This window comes from Leptonychotes weddellii, chromosome 4 (assembly GCF_054177405.1).
Source record: "Leptonychotes weddellii isolate Sample4059 chromosome 4, ASM5417740v2, whole genome shotgun sequence".
Taxonomy (NCBI): Eukaryota; Metazoa; Chordata; class Mammalia; order Carnivora; family Phocidae; genus Leptonychotes; species Leptonychotes weddellii.
In genome coordinates, this window is record NC_138372.1 from 145,378,260 (window position 1) to 145,397,616 (window position 19,357).

Genomic DNA, 19,357 nt, shown 5'->3' on the forward strand with positions numbered 1-19,357 from the left:
ACTTTCTTCTAGATATTTATAGTTTCACTCTTCATATAAATTTAATCCATCTCAGGCGCCTGGGTGGCTCAAATGGTTAAGTAGCTGCCTTCCGCTCAGGTCATGATCTCCAGGTCCTGGGATCGAGCCCCTCATCAGGCTCCCAGCTCAGCAGGGAGCCTGCTTCTCCCTCTCCCTCTGCCTGCTGCTCCCCCTGCTTGTGCTCTCTCTCTCTCTGTCTCTGTCTCTCTCGCAAATGAATAAATAAATACAATCTAAATAAATAAATAAATTTAATCCATCTGGAATTCATTTTAAAATGCAGTGTGAGATTAAATACTAACTTTATTATTTTTTTTAATTTTAAGAAATCTATTCTTTCCACATTACTTTGCAATGTTTTGATAAAATTTTGAAAGCAATGAATAGTTTTTGCAAAGTGAATATATATATGCTTTTGTGTATATACACATTAAAAATCCACATTTTAAAATATTAAGGTTGGGGGCGCCTGGGTGGCTCAGATGGTTAAGCGTCTGCCTTCGGCTCGGGTCATGATCCTGGAGTCCCGGGATCGAGTCCCGCATCGGGCTCCCTGTTTGGCGGGGAGTCTGCTTCTCCCTCTGACCCTCCCCCCTCTCATGCTCTCTGTCTCTCTCATTTTCTCTCTCTCAAATAAATAAATAAAATCTTTAAAAAAAAAAAAAAAAGTGATTGGGTGCCTGGGTGGCTCAGTTGGTTAAGCGACTGCCTTGGGTTCAGGTCATGATCCTGGAGTCCCGGGATCGAGTCCTGCATCGGGCTCCCTGCTCAGCAGGGGGTCTGCTTCTCCCTCTGCGCTCTTCCCTCTCGTGCTCTCTGTCTCTCATTCTCTCTCTCAAATAAATAAATAAAATCTTTAAAATATTAAGGTTGCCCAAAGTGTGTGTGTGTGTGCGTGTGTGTATTACATAATTTCCTTATACTTAAGTGCCTGCCAACCAGTGTCATCAAACTTTTGGTGGCAATTATGATGACCAAGTCTCCACTTCAACATCCTTGCACCAATTACATACAAGAATAAAACACGAGGTTCTAAAGATTACAAATACAATATTTCTTCAAAGTCCAAGAAACATTTCTAAAACTTCTGGTTCATTTTTGAATTTAGATCTCAGAGCTCATTTGTTTTCCAAAATGCTGAACTAAACAATTCCAGAAGATGTACTTAAAAATAACATCATGCAGAAGAAAACGTGGTTTTGTGCCATAATGTCTTGAAACATTCAGTTATGGTTTGATGCTGTTCAGTGTTCAGTTGCATAATTTGGAGGACAAAATCATTGCTATTCTAAGGAAACATTACTTTAAACTATAGGGAAATCTAGTTGATTCTCATGAATGACCAAAGCATATACAGACTACTTATTCAACCATTCAACAAATATTTATTATCTACTATGTGCCAAACACTGGTTTGAGAGTGGTGTTCGTATTCTTCCTGCTCCAGATAGTGACATGTCTCAAGACAGTCTGATAGAGACATAAAATGTCACAGCTTAAACTCATGGCTAATCTGAATCCTGTGAAATTCTTACCACAAGCCATTCAAATGCACTGAAAGGATGTAGGTAAAATAGAAAAGTGATGTTTATTAGTAGCTATCATTTAACACTAATTTTCATTTTTATTTTTTTAAATTTTTAAAAAATTTTATTTTAAAGATGTTATTTATTTATTTGAGAGAGAGGGAGAGAAACAGCATGAGAGGGGAGAGGGTCAGAGGGAGAAGCAGGCTCCCCACTGAGCTGGGAGCCCCAGGCAGGACTCCATCCCAGGACTCCGGGATCATGACCTGAGCCAAAGGCAGTCGCTTAACCAACTGAGCCACCCAGCCATCCAACACTAATTTTTAATAATATCTTATTTTATAGGTGAGACAACTGAGGCTCAGAGAGGTTAAGGATTCCACAACCACATAGCTACTAAGTAACTGACTCAAGATTCAAACTCAGGTTTGCCTGACTCTAAAGTCCTTTTTTTTCACCACTGCAAGCTAGTTTCTTTCTAAAATTTTCTACCTATGTTTGTTCCAAGAGGAAACACCAGCAATTCTGGAATGGCTCAAATTAAAAACAGACAAAGGAAGCTGTTAGAAAGAAGCCATCCCATAATAAACAGGCCACAAAAATTTGAGGCAAGAAATTCTAGCTGGTTCTAGTTTTCCAATATTCTTGCTTCAACACAGTAACCATATAATGCTTGCCATTTAGAAAATTTTGTATTCTAGGTTTTGAACAGGAAAATTTGAACTTCTTACCCTTTACCTAATTTTAGCATCTTTTTGGAGCGAGAATTTACAAGTCTACAAGGCTCTACACTAATTTTGCTTCAGTATTGTGCAATGTGACACTACCCAATAGCCCATGTTGAAGTGCAAGAAGCCTATCCATCCATCCATCCATCTGTCCATTCATCCAACCATCCATCCATCCACCCCACCTGCCCCCCACCCATCAATTCTTTCCACAAATAATTACTAATTTCTTATTATGTACCAGATAGCCTTCTAGATATTAGGGATATTATGATGATCAAGACTCCCTAAGAGCCTTGTCTTGAAGAAGTTTACATTCTGGTGGTGGGAAGAGACAGTTAATAAGCAAGTAAAACAAGAAATACATACAGAAGATATTTGATTGTGATGTACTATTAATGAAACAAACTGGGTGATATTATATAGACTAGCTAGGTGGGAGGTGGGAAGGTACTTCTTCAGACAGGTTGTCATGGAAGGCCCTAAGGAGGTAATCTGAGCTGAGACCAAAAAAATGAGAAGGAACTGATCATGGAAAAGGCAAGGAAAAGAACTTCAGGCAGAGGGAACAACAACGAGTTTGGTGCATTGAGGAAACTGAAAGGAGGCTGGGAAGGCTGAGAGGGAGAGAGGACTGATGATGAAGCTGAAGGGACACAGACACCCGAGCACATGCAGGACCTTAGACCAGGAATCCTAAGTTTATGTTAAGCACGATGGAAGCCATAATGTGCATTAAGCAGATGACAACAATGTGGTTTGTGGAGAACAGACTGTAGTAGTGACAGTATCTTTGGGTAATATTTACTGAGTGCCTACTGAGTACCAGGCATGTTCTAGACACTTAACACAAGTCTTAATTAACGGAGTCTAATACCCCCTCGGGATGGGCACTAGTATCATCTTGCTTTGCAGAGGGCATATAAAACTAGTACTCACGTTTATGCCACCCGCCTGAGGTGGCAGTAAGTGGTAGAGCCATGATAAGAATCCAAACAGCCTAACTCCAAAGCTTCCTTCTTAACCGCTATGCTGTGGTTTAGGAATGAACGAGCCGAAGCAAATAAATGTGCAGAGGCCCCTGCCATTGTGGAAATCAGAGATGACAGTGGTGTGACAGGGAAAACTGAAGAAAGTAGATGATGGATTTCGGATATATTTCGGAAAAATAATCCAAAGCATTTAACTCATGATAGTGAAAAATAGGAAGAGATCAAGGATGTCTTTAAGGTTTCTTGCATAAGCAACTGGCCCATGGTGGTCATTTCTGAGTTGGAAAAAAATGGGTTTATGAGTGTGTAGGGGCTGAAGCCAAGAATTCTGTTTTTGAGGGGCGCCTGGCTGGCTCAGTCAGTTAAGTAACTGACTCTTGACTTTAGTTCAGGTCATGATCTCGGGGTTGTAAGACCAAGACCCGCATCAGGCTCTATGCTGAGTGTGGACTCTGCTTGAGATTCTCTCTCTCTCTCTCTCTCTGCCCTTCCCCCACCTCACTCTCTCTAAAAAAATTGTTTTTGATATGTTAAATTTGAAGCACAAATTAACAATGACCTTGAAGATATCAAGTAGGCAGCTGGATATGAGAGATGGAAGCTCAGGGTACAGGCTGGGAACATCACCAACCGACAGCTGAGCAATTTAAAGATGGCTGTCCTTGGGGAGGACAGGAGGAAGAGAGGGTAATGTGACACTGTGGGGACAGGGAGAGCGTGGGAGCCAGCAACGGTGCCCAAGGAGTGACTTCAGAAGCAGGAAGAACCTCTAAGGGTTGGGACCACAGAAGCTGAGGAGGAAAATCCTTCCTAAGGTACGGGCCTGTTCAGTTGTGTTGAGTGTGCTGAGAAGTCAAGGAAAATGAGGGCAGACAAGAGAAAGATCTGCCAGTTTGGTCACCCACATGCTTGACAAGGGCAAATGATGGAGTTTTGCTGTGAAGAGAAGCTGAGAAACATGATGGCAGGCACAAGGAGATGAGAGGTCAAAGGCAGCTTATTTTCTTTTAAGGGTATGTATACACGAATGATTGCATGTGTGATCTGATGGAAATGAGCTGGGGAAGGAATGCAAATGAAGCCCTTCCACCAAGGCTTGTCACCTGCATATATAAAAATGGAGAGAGGAGTAATTATTTAACGAATGTCTCCCTGGTTTCTTGGAGACAAAATAATCATCTCACATGTAAACATTCCCAGGATTTCTGAGCTATTTTGGAGCTTCGGGTGCTCTCATACGTCATTTTGGCATAGGCCTCAGCAGTAGAGGAAGATGAAGTGAAGGGAGGTAAGTCTCCATTTCTTCATAGGACTCATGCTCTCTTGGAAACAAAGGCCTCTATTTGTGGTGTTTTTGTTTGTTTGTTTGTTTGTTTTTTTACCAAGCTTCAAGTTGTTTGATTTGTGTTAGCAGCCAGAGGGGAAGGAATTTGGAGAGGAAAACATCTTGGTTTACCTAGTGAATGTAGTGTGAGGAAAGAATCTCTGGGGGAGTTCTGGTGAGGGAGGAGCTGGTGTGGAAACTGGGGAAGAGGGTGGCTGTGTCTCTGCCCCAAGACAGGTGCGCCTGGCGGGGGCTGTGGGGAGGGAATCTGTCCCGCAAGCTTTCATTTCTCTTGCTCCATCCTTTGTAAGGTTATGATCTTTCCAAAATAGGCATGATACTAATACATCTGGCCTTCTCTCTCCTTAGCAATATGAGTTTACCTGCAATTTCTAAGCCACGCCTTCTTAAAGACTCAGTTATTTATTTATTTATTTATGAAGTTCCTTGGTTGGAGAAGATGGGAGAGAGGGAGATGGGGAGACGGAAGGAGAACTAGAAGGATCAGAAGGAAAGAGGAGAGAGACAAAGACACAGACCAAGAAGCTATCTTGTAATCTCTTGAAAACTTTATAACAAAGACACTGCAAACCACTCTACGGACACTTGAACTAGTTAGCTGTCTTGTAGCAATGTAAATATTTTCCCTTCTGTTCTATTTTTCTCACATTGAGAATTTGAACATAGTGATAGTCAAGAAGGAATAAGGGATACAAATGGAAGAAAGTTAAGGAAAAAACAATACTCATAGTTCCTGCAATTGCTACATTTGGGTTTTTTCTATTTGAAAAAAATAATTGTTTTAGGTAATATATGTGTATCATGGTGTTTACTTTGTTTAAAAAAGGGAACAGAGAGAGAGAGAAATATGTTCATCTAACAGTCTAATTCCAGTGATATTCACAAAATAAGATTCTGAATTTTGAAGGTTAGCCCCATAGGCAAAACGTCCATCTGCAGAAGAATGGCCGAATACATGATGTCCCTCTCCAGGGTGAAATACGTGCTGTCATCACAACAAGTGAGGGGGCCTCTCTGTGCTGACAAGCAAGGACACGTACAGGTACTACCTGGATACACATTCGTGGAGGGCAAAAGCTCTGTCACGATTGTCCATCTCTCTAGATCAGCTCCTGGGATAGTGCCCTGCCCACAACAGATGTTCAATAAATATTCACTTAAATAAACAGAAAGGATCACAGATCAATACAGCATGATCTCACCTTGGCAAAAAGCAAAACAAAATAAATCCTATAAGTGTGATTACATCCACTCAATGTGTTTGCATATTTTTATTACCTTTGAGTTTAAAAAGATACAATAATCAGCGTTAAAAATATAATCCTCACGGGGCGCCTGGGTGGCTCAGTCGTTAAGCATCTGCCTTCGGCTCAGGTCATGGTCCCAGGGTCCTGGGATCGAGTCCCACATCGGGCTCTCCCTGCTCAGCGGGAAGCCTGCTTCTCCCTCTCCCATTCCCCCTGCTTGTGTTCCTGTTCTCACTGTCTCTCTCTGTCCTATAAATAAATAAAATCTTTAAAAATATATATATATATATAATCCTCACAAACACCTCAGAATAAATAGAAGGGTGGGTTAGGGTCCACAGACTCAAGAATTCTGAGGGTTAGTTTGGTGTCTTTGAGGAATGCTAACTGTAAGAGCACCCACACAAAAGAAGACAGAATAAAGCCTGAGCCAGCCAGGAAAGAGGCGGAGCCCCAGGAAAATTCACACTGAGCAGGGAAAAGCCTGAAGGATGAGTTTCTGCAGGGATGGGGGTGAGTGCTGGATGAGCCCACAGTGAGCACTGGTATGCACTGCAAAGCTTGGTCTGGGTTCCCTAAAAAGAGAGGGCCGTCATTCAGACTTACAAATACAGAGAACAAATTGGCGGTAGCCAGAGGGGAGGGCGTGGGGGGATGGGAAAAATGGGTGAAGGGCAGTGGGAGCTACAGGCTTCCAGTTATGGAATGAACAAGTCACGGGGATAAAAGGTCCGGCACAGGGAATATAATCGGTGGTATTGTAACAGCGCTGCATAGTGACCGATGGTAGCTACACTTGTGAGCATAGCATAAGGTACAGAGTTGCTTAACTACTATGTTGTACGCCTGAAACCAATGTAACATGATATGTCAACCATATGCAAATAAAGATTAAAAAAAGAGAGCAGTCAGCCAGAGGCTGTAACCCCAGGCAGCGGAACCTGGGGCGCTCTGACTGTCCAGCCGTGTGAGGAGCAGCTGGGGCAGGTGTCTCTCTCCTGCTCTGTATCCCCAAAGCAGGAGATGGCCAAGCTGAGCAGCAGGGCACGTGTGGAGCCGTTACTGTACCTGGGGCCCTGCAAAGCCACCTGCCAATACGGGCTTACTCAGCAGCCTTGCATACCTGAAGGGCACCTGGTCTCCCCTGGGTCAGTGGGAGGAGACTGGCGCTTTCTCAGTAGCACCCCAGTAGGGTGGGGTGGTGGCTCCTGTCCAGTTGTAGTCCTGGGAAATGTGGGTGTGTGGCTTTGGGCTAAGTTCCTTCTTGACTCCAAACTGGGCAGCTGGTTTTTCTCAGGGCTTGCAAGTGCCAATTCGTGAGTGGAGCATTTTCTGATTTTCCTAGCAAGAGATCTCTCTTCTAGCTACCCACAGCACTGGAGTCATGGTTCTATTATAGAGATTACTCCTTTTGACATTTAGAGACGCTGAACTCTCAAGGACAGGCATGTTTCTTTCATTTAATAAGCCCGTTAAGTTGAGTATCGGGTACTGTTCTAGTTGCTTTATTCTCCCAACTACTAACACAGTAGCTGCTCTCAATAAATTTTATTAAATGAATGAAAATACTTGTCCTGTTCTCATAATTATGCCTTCTACCAGATTTCAGTGAATACTTATTAAGCAACTGCTATATGTCTGGTATAGTTCAGGGAACTATACTGTTCCTGCCTTCATGAGGCTTACAGTCTACTGGGGATTCAGGTAACTATCAAATTTAAAAACCAGGTTGGTCATGTGGTATGACAGAGGAAGCATCAAGGGGCACCTAATCTAACTTTGAAATGTATCCTTCAGCTACGTACCCTGACCTGGCACTTACCTATATTCACATCCAGCCTTTCTTTTCTTCCTATACAGGTCTTTTTGGGTCCATCCAAGTCTTGTTAAAAAGTTAACACTTTACTATTCTCCCTTAATCTCTCTTTCTCTCTCTCCCTTGTGTGTGTGTATGTCCCCCATGTGTGTGTCTGTCTTTTTTTCTTTCTTGTCTATTTCCCCTCAGCCTAAAAACTTTATCAAAATACCTGTCATTTGATAAATGCCCTATCTTTATTATAAATGCAACACTTGTTTTTTTTATTTTTTGGTGTAGTGGTCAAGGATTTGTTAGTTGTGTATAACACCCAGTGCTCATCACATCACATACCCCCCTTAATGCCCATCACCCACTTACCCCATCCCCCTACCCACCTCCCTATCGACAACCCTCAGCTTGTTTCCCGAGTCAAGAGTCTCTTATGGTTTGGCTCCCTCTCTGATTTCTTCCCAGTTTTTCCTCCTTTCCCATATGATTCTCTGCTCTGTTTCTTATATTCCACATATGGGTGAAACCATATGATAATTGTCTTTCTCTGATTGACTTATTTCACTTAGCATAATCCCTTCCAGTTCCATCCATGTTGATGTAAATGGTAGGTATTCATCCTTTCTATTTCCTCTTTCCCACCCCAGTTAAGTTTGTTTTATAAAGTTGTCTACACTCTATTTAGTCACCTCCCATTCACATCTCAGCTTGATACAGTTTGGATTCCATCCCTATGATTTTCTGGTACTGTTTCTGCCTAAGATCACTGATAACCTGTGGTTTTTTCCTTGAACACTTTTTAGTGCACCCCATCCTTCATCTTGCTGTGACATCAGAAGCTGTTGGCTATTTTCGTCTTGAAACTCTTCCCTTAGGATTAGAGACACTGTCATTCCCGACTCTCCTCCTTTCTCTCTGAACTCTTTCTTGGGTGCCTTGGTTTCCTTTTTCTGTCTACTCTTGCTTTATCTTGGAGGTCTAGCCTTGGGCCTCTAATCTTTCTCCAGGCACTGCCCTTGGGTAATATTACCAACTCCCTGGACTTGAGCTACCAAAATCTCTGACTTCTCTTTGGAGCTCCAGACCTTTCTTTTTATCTCAAATGCAACACAGCTTAATCTGAGCTCGTTGACCTGACTCAGTGTCCTTCTCCCCAGCCCTGTTGCTCCATTTGTGTTCATCCAGTGGAGAAATTTAGATATAACTCTTTCCTGCCCCTTCTCCTTGCAACTGGTGACTAAGACCCATATGTTCTAGCCCCCAAATCCCCTCCCATATCATTTTATGGTCTTTAACTAGACTGCCACAATGGCCTTCAAACCAGGCAGGGACCTTGCCATCATGCCTGCTTCCTTCCATCTACTGTCCAACACATAATCAGAAAGATTTTTCTAAATTCTAAATCTAGTCACAACTCCTTCTTGCTGAAAACCCTTCCATGACTCTGCAAGATCTTTAGGAATTGCAAAATGGCAGCCCATGAGCCACATTCGGCTATTTATGCATGGTACTTAGCTGGCAGAGTTAGTAAAAAACCTGAATTTTTAAAATTTTGAATATTGCTAGAAGGAGCACATGCTGTCCAGTTCCAAAGTCCCCTCTTTTGTCATCTATCCAGATGGCCTCACTCTCCATATTACTAGTCTAGTTTCTGTACAGATCCTTGATCTCATGGATTGGGTTAGCACAACATATAAAACCTTTGCTTATGTGGTCTGGCCTACCTTGCTAATCTCATTTCATGCTTTTAACTCAGGTCTATGATGTCAAGGCTCACGTTTATCCACTACACCACACTAATTAATGTTACTTCTTTGAATGCTTGGGTTTATGAAATGTGAGAGGCCAGTGCTGATAATAAATGGAGCAATAAACTCAAACTATAAGGAAGAAGTATGTGTAGTGTGGCCATAGATGAAAGGGACAGGGAGACAAAACAGGTGAGTAAAGGTAGTCATGTGGGAATCGCATCTAAAGATGTGTTATCTCACTTATTTTTTGGCACCAGGCTTAAGGCAGTAATTGATTTTTCAGTCTCTATGTTTTATTCATTCTCATGGCTTTAGCACAATTCTGATCCTCAGCAGGCATTTAATAAATGCTTACTGGATACTACATTTTTGTGGAAGCTTGCAAAAGGGCGAATTTCCTGTTACTCCCAGGCTACAGTTCCTCTTTTTTCTTTTTCTGTGAGTCCACTGGGTATTCAGCAAGAGTGGACCCAGTACACCTACTTCCAGTGTACCCCGAATCATCCTAATACCAAAGAGAGTAAATGCAAAAGAGAAGTATGCTAGGGATGGTAAATCCAGAGAGAGGGGATTATATAGGAAAATAAAGGAAGAAAATGCTTTCTCCTCCCCTTTTACTTGTCTACCACTTGGACACAAGTTACACCAATAATGTAGATATAAAGAATATTAATGCTAAGACTAATGACATGGGAATTGTAAATACAGGGTGAGAAGCTATTATTTCCAGGGAATGTGGAGGTAATTTCCTTGCCCCAGGCCGTGAGTTTAAACACCTTGGCTGGCCATCACTTCTATCATCTTTGATCTTTCTTCATCTTGTGATGCCGCTGGGGCATACCCTTCACAACCCTCATCCCAAATTCCCAAACCCACACAGGCCACTGAGGCTCAGACTTCATGAGGCACAAGAGTCATCTGGAGTGCCTATAAAATACAGATTCCTGGGTCCTCCCATTCTGTGATAATAGGTTAGGGTGGGGCCAAGGTATCTGCATTTTAAACAAGTTTTCCTGAGGATTCAAAAGCAGACGAACACCATTCTCTGAAATTGAGAAACAATTCAGATTATTTTAGGACAATCTTAGTATTTTAGAACATAAAAGATTTTCATGTTAAGTACCATAATCTGCTCTTAGGCATGGTCCAATTCCATCATGATTACCATTCACTGTCCCTGCTGCTAAGTATTTGTTATTAAATGGCAAAAAATTTTGCTCTTGCCCTCTTAATTGCAGTCACCACATCCTCCACAAAGAAATATTGCCCATGTATCCTTCATTTGTAACCCATATCATTAGGTACTTATTTCTGTGGCTGAGGCAGCTAAGCACTTGAAATATATATTACACAACAGTGCAGGGGTCCCCTACTCATTAAAATGATACTAAAGTCTTAGGGTTTTTGTTTTTTTTTTTTCTTCACAGCAGGTTGGCAATCATTCAATTATAGTGTAATTCAGTATTACAGCTCACTTTAGTTGAAGCAGTTCATCTCCATTCTGATTATTATGTTCAAAGGTTTACTCTATCCAGATGCCAAGTTTTCACAACTGGACAAAAGCAAAGAGGAAATATTTCTGTTTGGCAAGGCCTGGCAAATTTTTGGAGGTATTGTCATGTCACAGCAGGGCACTGGTCAGGTTGTAATTTGCCTTAATTATTCTTCCCACAAACAGCAACAATGATTACCTCTAGGTCGCTGGCATTCTAAGAAGGATTTCTTCCCAGCCACTGTAAAACCCAAAATACTTTCCACAAACACCTTGCTCAGGATTCAACTGCAGAGAATCTTAGAATCTGACCAGTTAGTGTATTGACCCGGTACGTGCGTTTAATGGGTTAAGTCACAAACTTGCCTATGTATCTGTGTGTGCACGTTAGCAACATAGAAATAACTCTGAGAAATCACTGGTGTCCCATAAAAGCACCAGTGTTATCTACCCATAATTCATTCCACCTGCCATGTTTACAAGGCACCCCAAGGAGAACTAGAGTAAAACCCGGCAATCCATCTGCCTCCCAGCTGCAACGGGTAATTATTACCTCAGCTAAGGAGGGAGGAATGCACAGCATGCTGCTAACCATGTCAGGTGACTGATGGAGGGGACTGACTGACTTATCCAGGTCCTGGGCTTTTCCAAGAGTGGCTGGAGTCACAGTAGAATGACAAACAGAATTCACTACCAACAAAGAGAGGGGAGAAGAAAGGACAAGAAGACTAATTCAATGGGCCACACCCAGGACACAAATCACAAATATGGGTGTGATCACTTCTCATGGCATGTTAAAACAAGAAACAAGGGGGCAGGAGGGTTGGGGGAAGGAAGATGCAGTGTTGGTATTCTGAGCCACTGGTTACAAAAACTGTTTAAAAATGAAAGTTGCGGGGGGCGCACCTGGGTGCGTCAGTCGTTTAAGTGTCCAACTTTCTGAATTTGGTTCAGGTCAGGATCGCAGGGTTGTGGGATGGAGCCCTGTAGTGGGCTCCGCGCTCAGCGGGCAGTCTGCTTGAAATTCTTTCCTTCTCCCTCTGCCCCTCCCCTCTGTTCGCTCTCTCTCTCCCCCTCTCTCTAAAAATAAATAAATAAACTTAAAAAATAAAATAAAGAGGGGACATGAAAGCATGTTTTGTTTCTACTGACTTAATGTTAATTGTACTTCCTTATGTATTATTCTTTTTTTTTAACTTTAGTTAATATTTACCAAGAATATATAATATTTTACTTGCCATGCACACAGAATAGGGCCTGGCTTCCAATACCATATAAACTTAACTGTGCCCAATAAAGGTCACAGTGACTAAGACTAAATACAAACTGTAAAGGATAGACTGTTTTATCAGGAGAATGATGTCGGAGTACAAAACGTACGTGCCGATGAAGTGCACAAAACACAGGGATATCTTCAAAGAAATCTGTTAATAAGAAGCTATTAAAAGAAACGCTCTTTGGGGATACACCCCAAATGAATTGCAAAAGGTCACACACAACTCCTTTCTCTGAAATGAGGGAGATACAACATACAAATTAGCATATAGAATATCAAGTCATTAAATGTTCCTTGTCAAGACTCCCCAGGGAAAATAAGGGGAAGGCAGTGAAGTGGGGGAAGGAATGGAGAGAGTAGGCAAAAATGGACAGGTCACTTTGAAAATACACGATTCCTGGTCTTTTGATTTCACAGATCAGTAAAATTAAAAGAAAAACATAAGGGAGATGTGGAGAACACGTAGAATTGTCATTTGTGTTGCTCAAGTTTAACCACCATCCACCATCCTGACTTTTGCTATAAGATTATAAAATAAAAATATAATATAATATAATATAATATAATATAATATAAAGGATAAGAAAGCCAGACTCTCAAAGTAAAGGATAATTCTTTATATTACGTAAATTTAATTTCATGTAAACTCACATCCTTCTTCTAAAAACTGAGTATCTGAGAACATACGATGCTCTTCACAATTAATGCCTTTGATACAAATTTGGGGAAAGAGTCTCCAGTTTGCAGTTGTGAAAATGTAATATTCAAATTAAATTGCATCATGTTCCTCCATAATTTCACTACCTGATTGTAAGACTCCCCCTAACTCTGCATGTCTCCTTTTGCATTAGTGAACATGATGATTTATAAAGAACACAAGCTAGTGCAGAATGATCACTGTAAGGCTATGAAGCTACAGAAGATCTCTAAATTATTTTAGTTTAATCCTAGCAGAGGATGGCATTTTTAATGTGTGCATGTGCCTTGGTCTCTAACTTAAATGCCACAATTAAGCAGCCAACACATACTCTCACCTCAGTGTTAAAGTGGCTGGATTAAAACCAGCTATTTCCCCCTGCTGGTTGGACATGTCGTACATTCTCTACCTCACTGCCTACAGCTTTAATGTACCCCATAGTCCCAAACCCATTTATTTCCCATCCACCAACTGACCTCCTAAAGCATCATTAACACGCCCCCAAAGGGGGTTCCTGTCAATTTTAGTCAGCGCAGTACTCAAAGCTGTCGTGGGGTCTGGGGGGTGCTCAGTAGGAAAGGAAGGCAAAGAAGGAAAGGCACTGACCCAAACCTTGGGGAAGCACCAACACAGAAAGATGAGGCCTAGGAACAGAGGGACTCCTATCTGGAGACTGGATGCAAGGCTAAAGATGGAAAGACAGGTTTATGGACATCCATAATTAGATGCTTCTGCCACTCAATTCTCAGCTAGTTAATGGCAGAAGGATCAATATCTACTTTCGATTTTCATGTACAGCATTATGGCCTTAGTGGGAGACAGGTCTCCCGGGAAGGAGAGATCATCCAGGAATGGGTCTTGGAAAGAGTGAGTCATAACCAAAATTAATAATTTTATTGGTTTGCCTAATGTATTTTCTAAAGTATATGTGGAGTTTTTCTTTTGTTTTGACCATCTTTTTTTTTTTTTTTCCTTCTAACACTACTCACCTTGAAGTCAGTCACAGAGAAAATGACTATGTGGAGAAAATATCGGGAATAAATGTGGAATGGAGTTATATAAACAAAGCATGTCAGTTTGAAATGATATCCCCTGGGTTCATCCACACTCAAACAGAGCGATTCCTGAGCTCCAAAATGGAGTTAAAGGAAACAGCACTGCCTTCAGCAAACATGTTTCCAGGTTCTAGGTATCTTTGTGTTTTCTTCTTGCAAGAGTATCAAGCAAACCATCAGTGGGTCTCCATTTTAAACTAGATTCATATAATCCAAATGGCAAGAAACAAACTTAAAAATATAACATTTTGATAGAATTTTTTTTTTTTTCAGAATCAAGCAGAAAATTTGAGGCTTTACAGAGAAAAATAATTAGCAGCATAGTATTTCTAATGTATAATTTATGGATGGGATAGTTATTCCATGAAATTATGTAAGAAATCCAAAGCTGCACTTAAAAGAACCCTGAAAAATATATTGATACTAAAAATAATGGGATATTGTATCCTGCTAAATTAGGAAATTAATCACAGCATCTTGATTCACATGTCCCTGCGCATACATGCGTTAACCTTCTAATTACATTTTCCCTAAATAAGCCCTAAAAATTATCCACTATGAAACATTCTTCATTACTTACAAGACAGTCACTCTTTTAAATTTTACCCAATTTTCTAATACTTCTCAAAGAATACAAGTCATTCCAAGTCATGTGCTTTAATGGGTTGTAATAGGCTCTGTCTTTGATAATGGTGGCACCTTCAGAAGCTATGAAGAGATTTGTGCCTTTGCCAAATGTGCTCACAACTTTAAGGAAACTTCCTTAATCGTGTGCCAAAACTGACATCCCTAGTTCATTTTTTTAAGAACCATCACGTATTAAGCGCCTCTATAAGTCAGGCACTGTACTAGGAGTACCTTTAGGTCTCATTCAACACTACAGCAACTGTATAAGGTAGGTGTTATCATACCATTTTATGGATGTAACAACTGAGGCTGAAGGAGGTTAAGCCACTTGCCCAAGGTCTTTCAGCTTGTAAAGGCGAAAAGGTCAGGGGTTCCAGCTCAGGTGTGGCGGATTACAAAGCCTGTGCTCTTTTCCTCTAAACGACAAGGTCAGGCTTGCCCTGGGAGATAAGCCTCCTTGATCCTGACCTCATTCATTAGGAGTTGTTTTGTCTTTGGGGATTCTATAATCAGAAGTACACAGGTTTATAAAGGTTGCTATTATAAAAATGCAAGCTAACACATTTCCCAGATTTAACAAAGGAATCGTTTTCTAAACAGTCATAGAAACAAAAGTTAGATTTCATGTGGTAAATTATAAACTAGAATAACATAGAAAAACAGGTGCAAATTTCCATTAGGATTGAACCACGTGAAGGTCAAAAGGGCCAAAAAGGTGCAACTTCAGACAATTCATCCTAATAGTAGAAGTGTAGATCTAGGCTCTAAAGGGCACACCCCAGTCCATTCACAATGCACCAGCAGAGCACACACTTCGTGACTGGGTGGCTTCCAGGGGTACTATACCTGAGCAGAAGCTGTTGCTGCTTATGGTCCTCGCTGAGCGCCCAGAGCTGCTGGCATTGAACTCTCTGCTCTCTTCCTCAGAGAAGGGAGACTCAGAAGCTGGGGACACTTTGTGCTGTTGCTGGGGCAGATGGGGCCGAAGAATCAAACGGGGAATTCGGCTTCGGGTAATCTCCTTCTCATGATGCTGCACTCTCTGCTCCTTCTCAAAATTGGACATTAAAAAGAAAACAAAAGGAAACTTGTTTCTCCCCTCTTAACTCCTGTTTGTTCCTCTTAACTCCTCCTGTTTGTTCCTCCCTTCCTAAGAAATCACATTTCTGAATATTGAATCTTCACAGAGCAGTCCTTATCTCAGTAGCTTAAATGAACATCGAAACTCTGCCACCAAGCTAATCCTTCCAATCTACTGAAGAGCACATACTTGAGCGTGGGTGAGCGTGTGCACACACACACACACACACTTCCACCCATTAGCAGGAAAGCCATTCCATTCACCCATGCGATTCCTAACTCACCTTCCCACTCTGGCTTTTTCTATCACATTCAAGCTTCCGATGCTTCTCTTTATTACTCACAGCACACTCTGGCTTATTACTTGATTTCTTCTAGACTTCCATTTTGCTTTCCCTGAATTAGCTGTGACAATCTGATTTCTGCTTTCCGGTCTGCTCACAAAGTAGAACCCTATACCTGGAACAATTCTTTCCTGATAGATCATGCAGACTTATCTTTCAAATCCCTCCTCTTCCGGCCAGGATCTTAATTATTCATTAATATCCTGGTACACAAGGCTTGTTGCCAACAGAAAAGCAAACAAAAATCCAATACCCAGTAAGATGGCTCCACCTTTTACATCATGTTTAGCTTTTGTTTTCCTTACAGGACACCCAGGAGAAGAGAGTTTTCTCTCTCTCCTTAAAAACACGGCATTAAACACAGAGGGCGATGCCGTGGTTTTAAAAATGCATAGGAAGTAATATTTTGGCAAGGTTTTCTAATTTTTAAAGTGCTTTCCCAACCATTATCCCATTTGACCTTTACAACCCAGGCCACAGAGAAGACACTAACTTAAATCCTTATTTACAGATGAGGAAACTGAGGCTAAAAGCTTAGGCAACAAGGCATATCATCTAGCAGCAGAAAAAGCCTTAAGTCGTGTTTTTCGGGGTCACCACCACCCTGCCTTATTAAAATGGATTCCTAGGAGGAGCTCTTTGCAAAAAACTCACCGCTCCCTCCAACCTCTGCAATTGAAAAAGGCCTTTGGATTGGGTAACAAACACTATTTGGAAACATGACCTCCTGCCCATTTCCACAAGGCTTACCAGGAAGGGTCGCTGCCAAAGTAAACACCTCAGGAGGTCTGCACAGTGCAGGAATTGAAGGGAAAGCCTCAGCCGCGGGGAGCTCCTAAGGTCGCCCAGGCATCCACCCCATCCAGGGCGAAAGCCGCACCCAGCCTCGGATTTGTTCTGCACATCAGTCACCCAGCAGGTATCCCACGTCAGCCACTCTCGGCACACTGCAGACCCTGAACCAATGCTGGGTCGCTGACATGCAGGGGGACCTTATTTCTCAGTCACCAGAACACCAAATCCTTTTTATTCACATCACACACTGGACATCATTTGAGAGCCAGATCCCAAATCCCCAATTTCAGGAGATGGATTAACCCTCCAAAGCCAATCTTTTAATCCTCATGTCAACCCCTCAAATCTTTTCCTCCAGTACCATCTTCCCATCTCCTGGGTCTCACCACCTGAAGCAAATGCCCCTCTACCCTCCCAGCGTCCCCACCACCTCCCTGTCCCCATTCCCCGCGACTCTGAACGCCACCCCTCCAGCCCTCACCTGGCTCGCCCATTGCCCCGCAGTCTCCCCCCCACCGATCTCCCGCGCCCAAGGACGCTGCCAGCCGCGCTCGCACGACGTGCCCTCCTTACCTTGGTCTCTCGAAGGGGTCCCATCGCTCTGCTGCCCACCGGGTCCCCGCGCCGCCGCTGCCGCCGTCCAGGAGGAGGCACCTGCAGGCACGAGAGCGAGGACACTGCGCTGAGCCGGCGCGGGCTGCGGGCGGCGGCTGCTGCGGGGCCGACACGCCGCCGCCGCCGCCCCCGCTGCCGCTCTCTCCGCTCCGAGGGCGCGCCCGGCCGCCCCGCCCCGGCCGGACACGTGGTGCCGCCGGCGCGGCCCGCCGCCGCTCCCCGGGCGCCGCCGCCTCCCCGCCACCTCCCTCACCTGCCGGACCCCCGGGTGACTCGTCGGGCCCGCCCACCCGGTCTCGCCGCCGGCACTTCCCGCTAGCGCCGCGCGCCCCTCCCTCTCTGCTGAGCCCGACCCCGAGGGGGCAGGCCCGGGCTGCGAGCATCTCCAGCCGGCAAGTGCCGGACCCCTTCTCTTTGGCACCTGGGGTCCAATTTGAAGGAGTTGCACGTCTGATAGGAGAGCGGAGAAAAGCAGCGACATCACTGAGGGCCAAAATGGATAAAGTTTTTCCCCCGCGGCCCCTCCCTGCCATCTCGGTTTTAAGTCAACAGACGGCTCCCCACAGTTACCTCGCCTGAGAGAGATGGGGCGGGTTCCCCTGCACCCGGACCCCAGCCAAGCCAATGCTGCAGGACTGACACAGCATCTCGTTCAGGGATCTCAAAGGCCGATTCTCCTTGGGGGATTTGCATCAGAAGGGCCAGGAAAAGAACGATGAGGCTGCTTCCCAAGGGCTTGGGGAAGCCAGGCTGTTTTAAGATCCAGGGCAGCCTTTTCTCCATTTCTGCCCTGCAGCGGCTGGGAATGAGCTCCAGGCACACTGCGAGGGGAAGGGCACTACACTTGAACTCAGAAACCTGGGTACAAGGCAGCACTCTACTCCCTCCCAGCTGAGTGCCTTTACCATAAAGTTCTTGACCTCTGTGAACTTCAAGTTTATGCTTGTTAAACTGAGGGAAAATAATAATATTTACCTCAAGGGTACCTGTGAGGATTAAATGGGGGAAAACAGGGCGCCTGGGTGGCTCAGTTGGTTAAGCGACTGCCTTCGGCTCAGGTCATGATCCTGGAGTCCCGGGATCGAGTCCCGCATCGGGCTCCCTGCTCGGCAGGGAGTCTGCTTCTTCCTCTGACCCTCCTCCCTCTCATGCTCTCTGTCTCTCATTCTCTCTCTCAAATAAATAAATAAAATCTTTAAAAAAAAATTTTTTTAAAAAAATAAATGGGGGAAAACAAAACACCTGTACCCAGTTTATTGAACAGAACTTTACAAGGGGTCGTTAAGTGACATCCAGGTCACCCCTTCAGTATTTGCTGAGGCCTCTTACGTGACAGGCAGAGAAAGCATTTGTGAGGCAGACAAATTTGTTCAAAAAAAGCTCAAAAACCCATCCAACTGAGAAGTTAAAATAGAGATCATCAGCTGGGTCATAAGGTTACTTATGACACCTGATATAATCTTACCTAATGATGGAACTCAACATATATAACTTAGATGCCCTTCATTCAGAATTGGAAGATATTCTAAGCAGCAATGTGGACAGGAAACAGTCTGATCCTTACACCCAGCGTTGTACATGGGAGGACTGTAATCCTTGAAAATTGTATTTGAACCACCACCATCCCCATTTGTCCTCCAAACAGCATTTTTCTGCGTCCTCAAATCTCAAATCTAGGAATAAGCAGCGTGAGTCAAGAGAGAGCCTGAAATCAGAGGATTAGTGAAATCAATTTGCCTTTTTCCTATATCCCTAAGGAAATTTTATCCCATACATCTTTATGCCTTTTCAATCTACTTAGAATTCTTAGCAGTGAGCTTGGTAATCTTAGAATTCTTTATTTGGAGGGAGGGGCGATTAATTCATATTTTCTATACCCACACTGTCTTAGATAAGGACTTCAGGAAAGTGATGGTCCAGGATGATTCCTACAGTCTATTATTTCTAGAATTATGAGCC

At 43.2% G+C, this 19,357-nt stretch overlaps 1 protein-coding gene across 8 annotated transcripts in view; it reads right to left on the minus strand.

The window, feature by feature from the left end:
• Window positions 1-19,357, minus strand: part of SYBU (syntabulin) — a 110,641-nt gene that overhangs the window by 54,325 nt on the left and 36,959 nt on the right. For 4 of the 8 annotated variants that reach the window (XM_081816408.1, XM_006727923.3, XM_006727925.3 and 1 more), the window contains 2 exons: window positions 17,357-17,437; window positions 15,411-15,615 (listed from right to left, as the gene is read on the minus strand). In XM_081816408.1, coding sequence (XP_081672534.1) covers window positions 15,411-15,615; window positions 17,357-17,437 — 286 coding nt within the window. Of the gene's footprint in view, window positions 1-15,410; window positions 15,616-17,356; window positions 17,531-17,968; window positions 17,988-19,357 lie in introns of those variants that run through there. The other 4 variants (XM_081816407.1, XM_006727924.3, XM_006727927.3 and 1 more) reach the window with 4 other exon arrangements.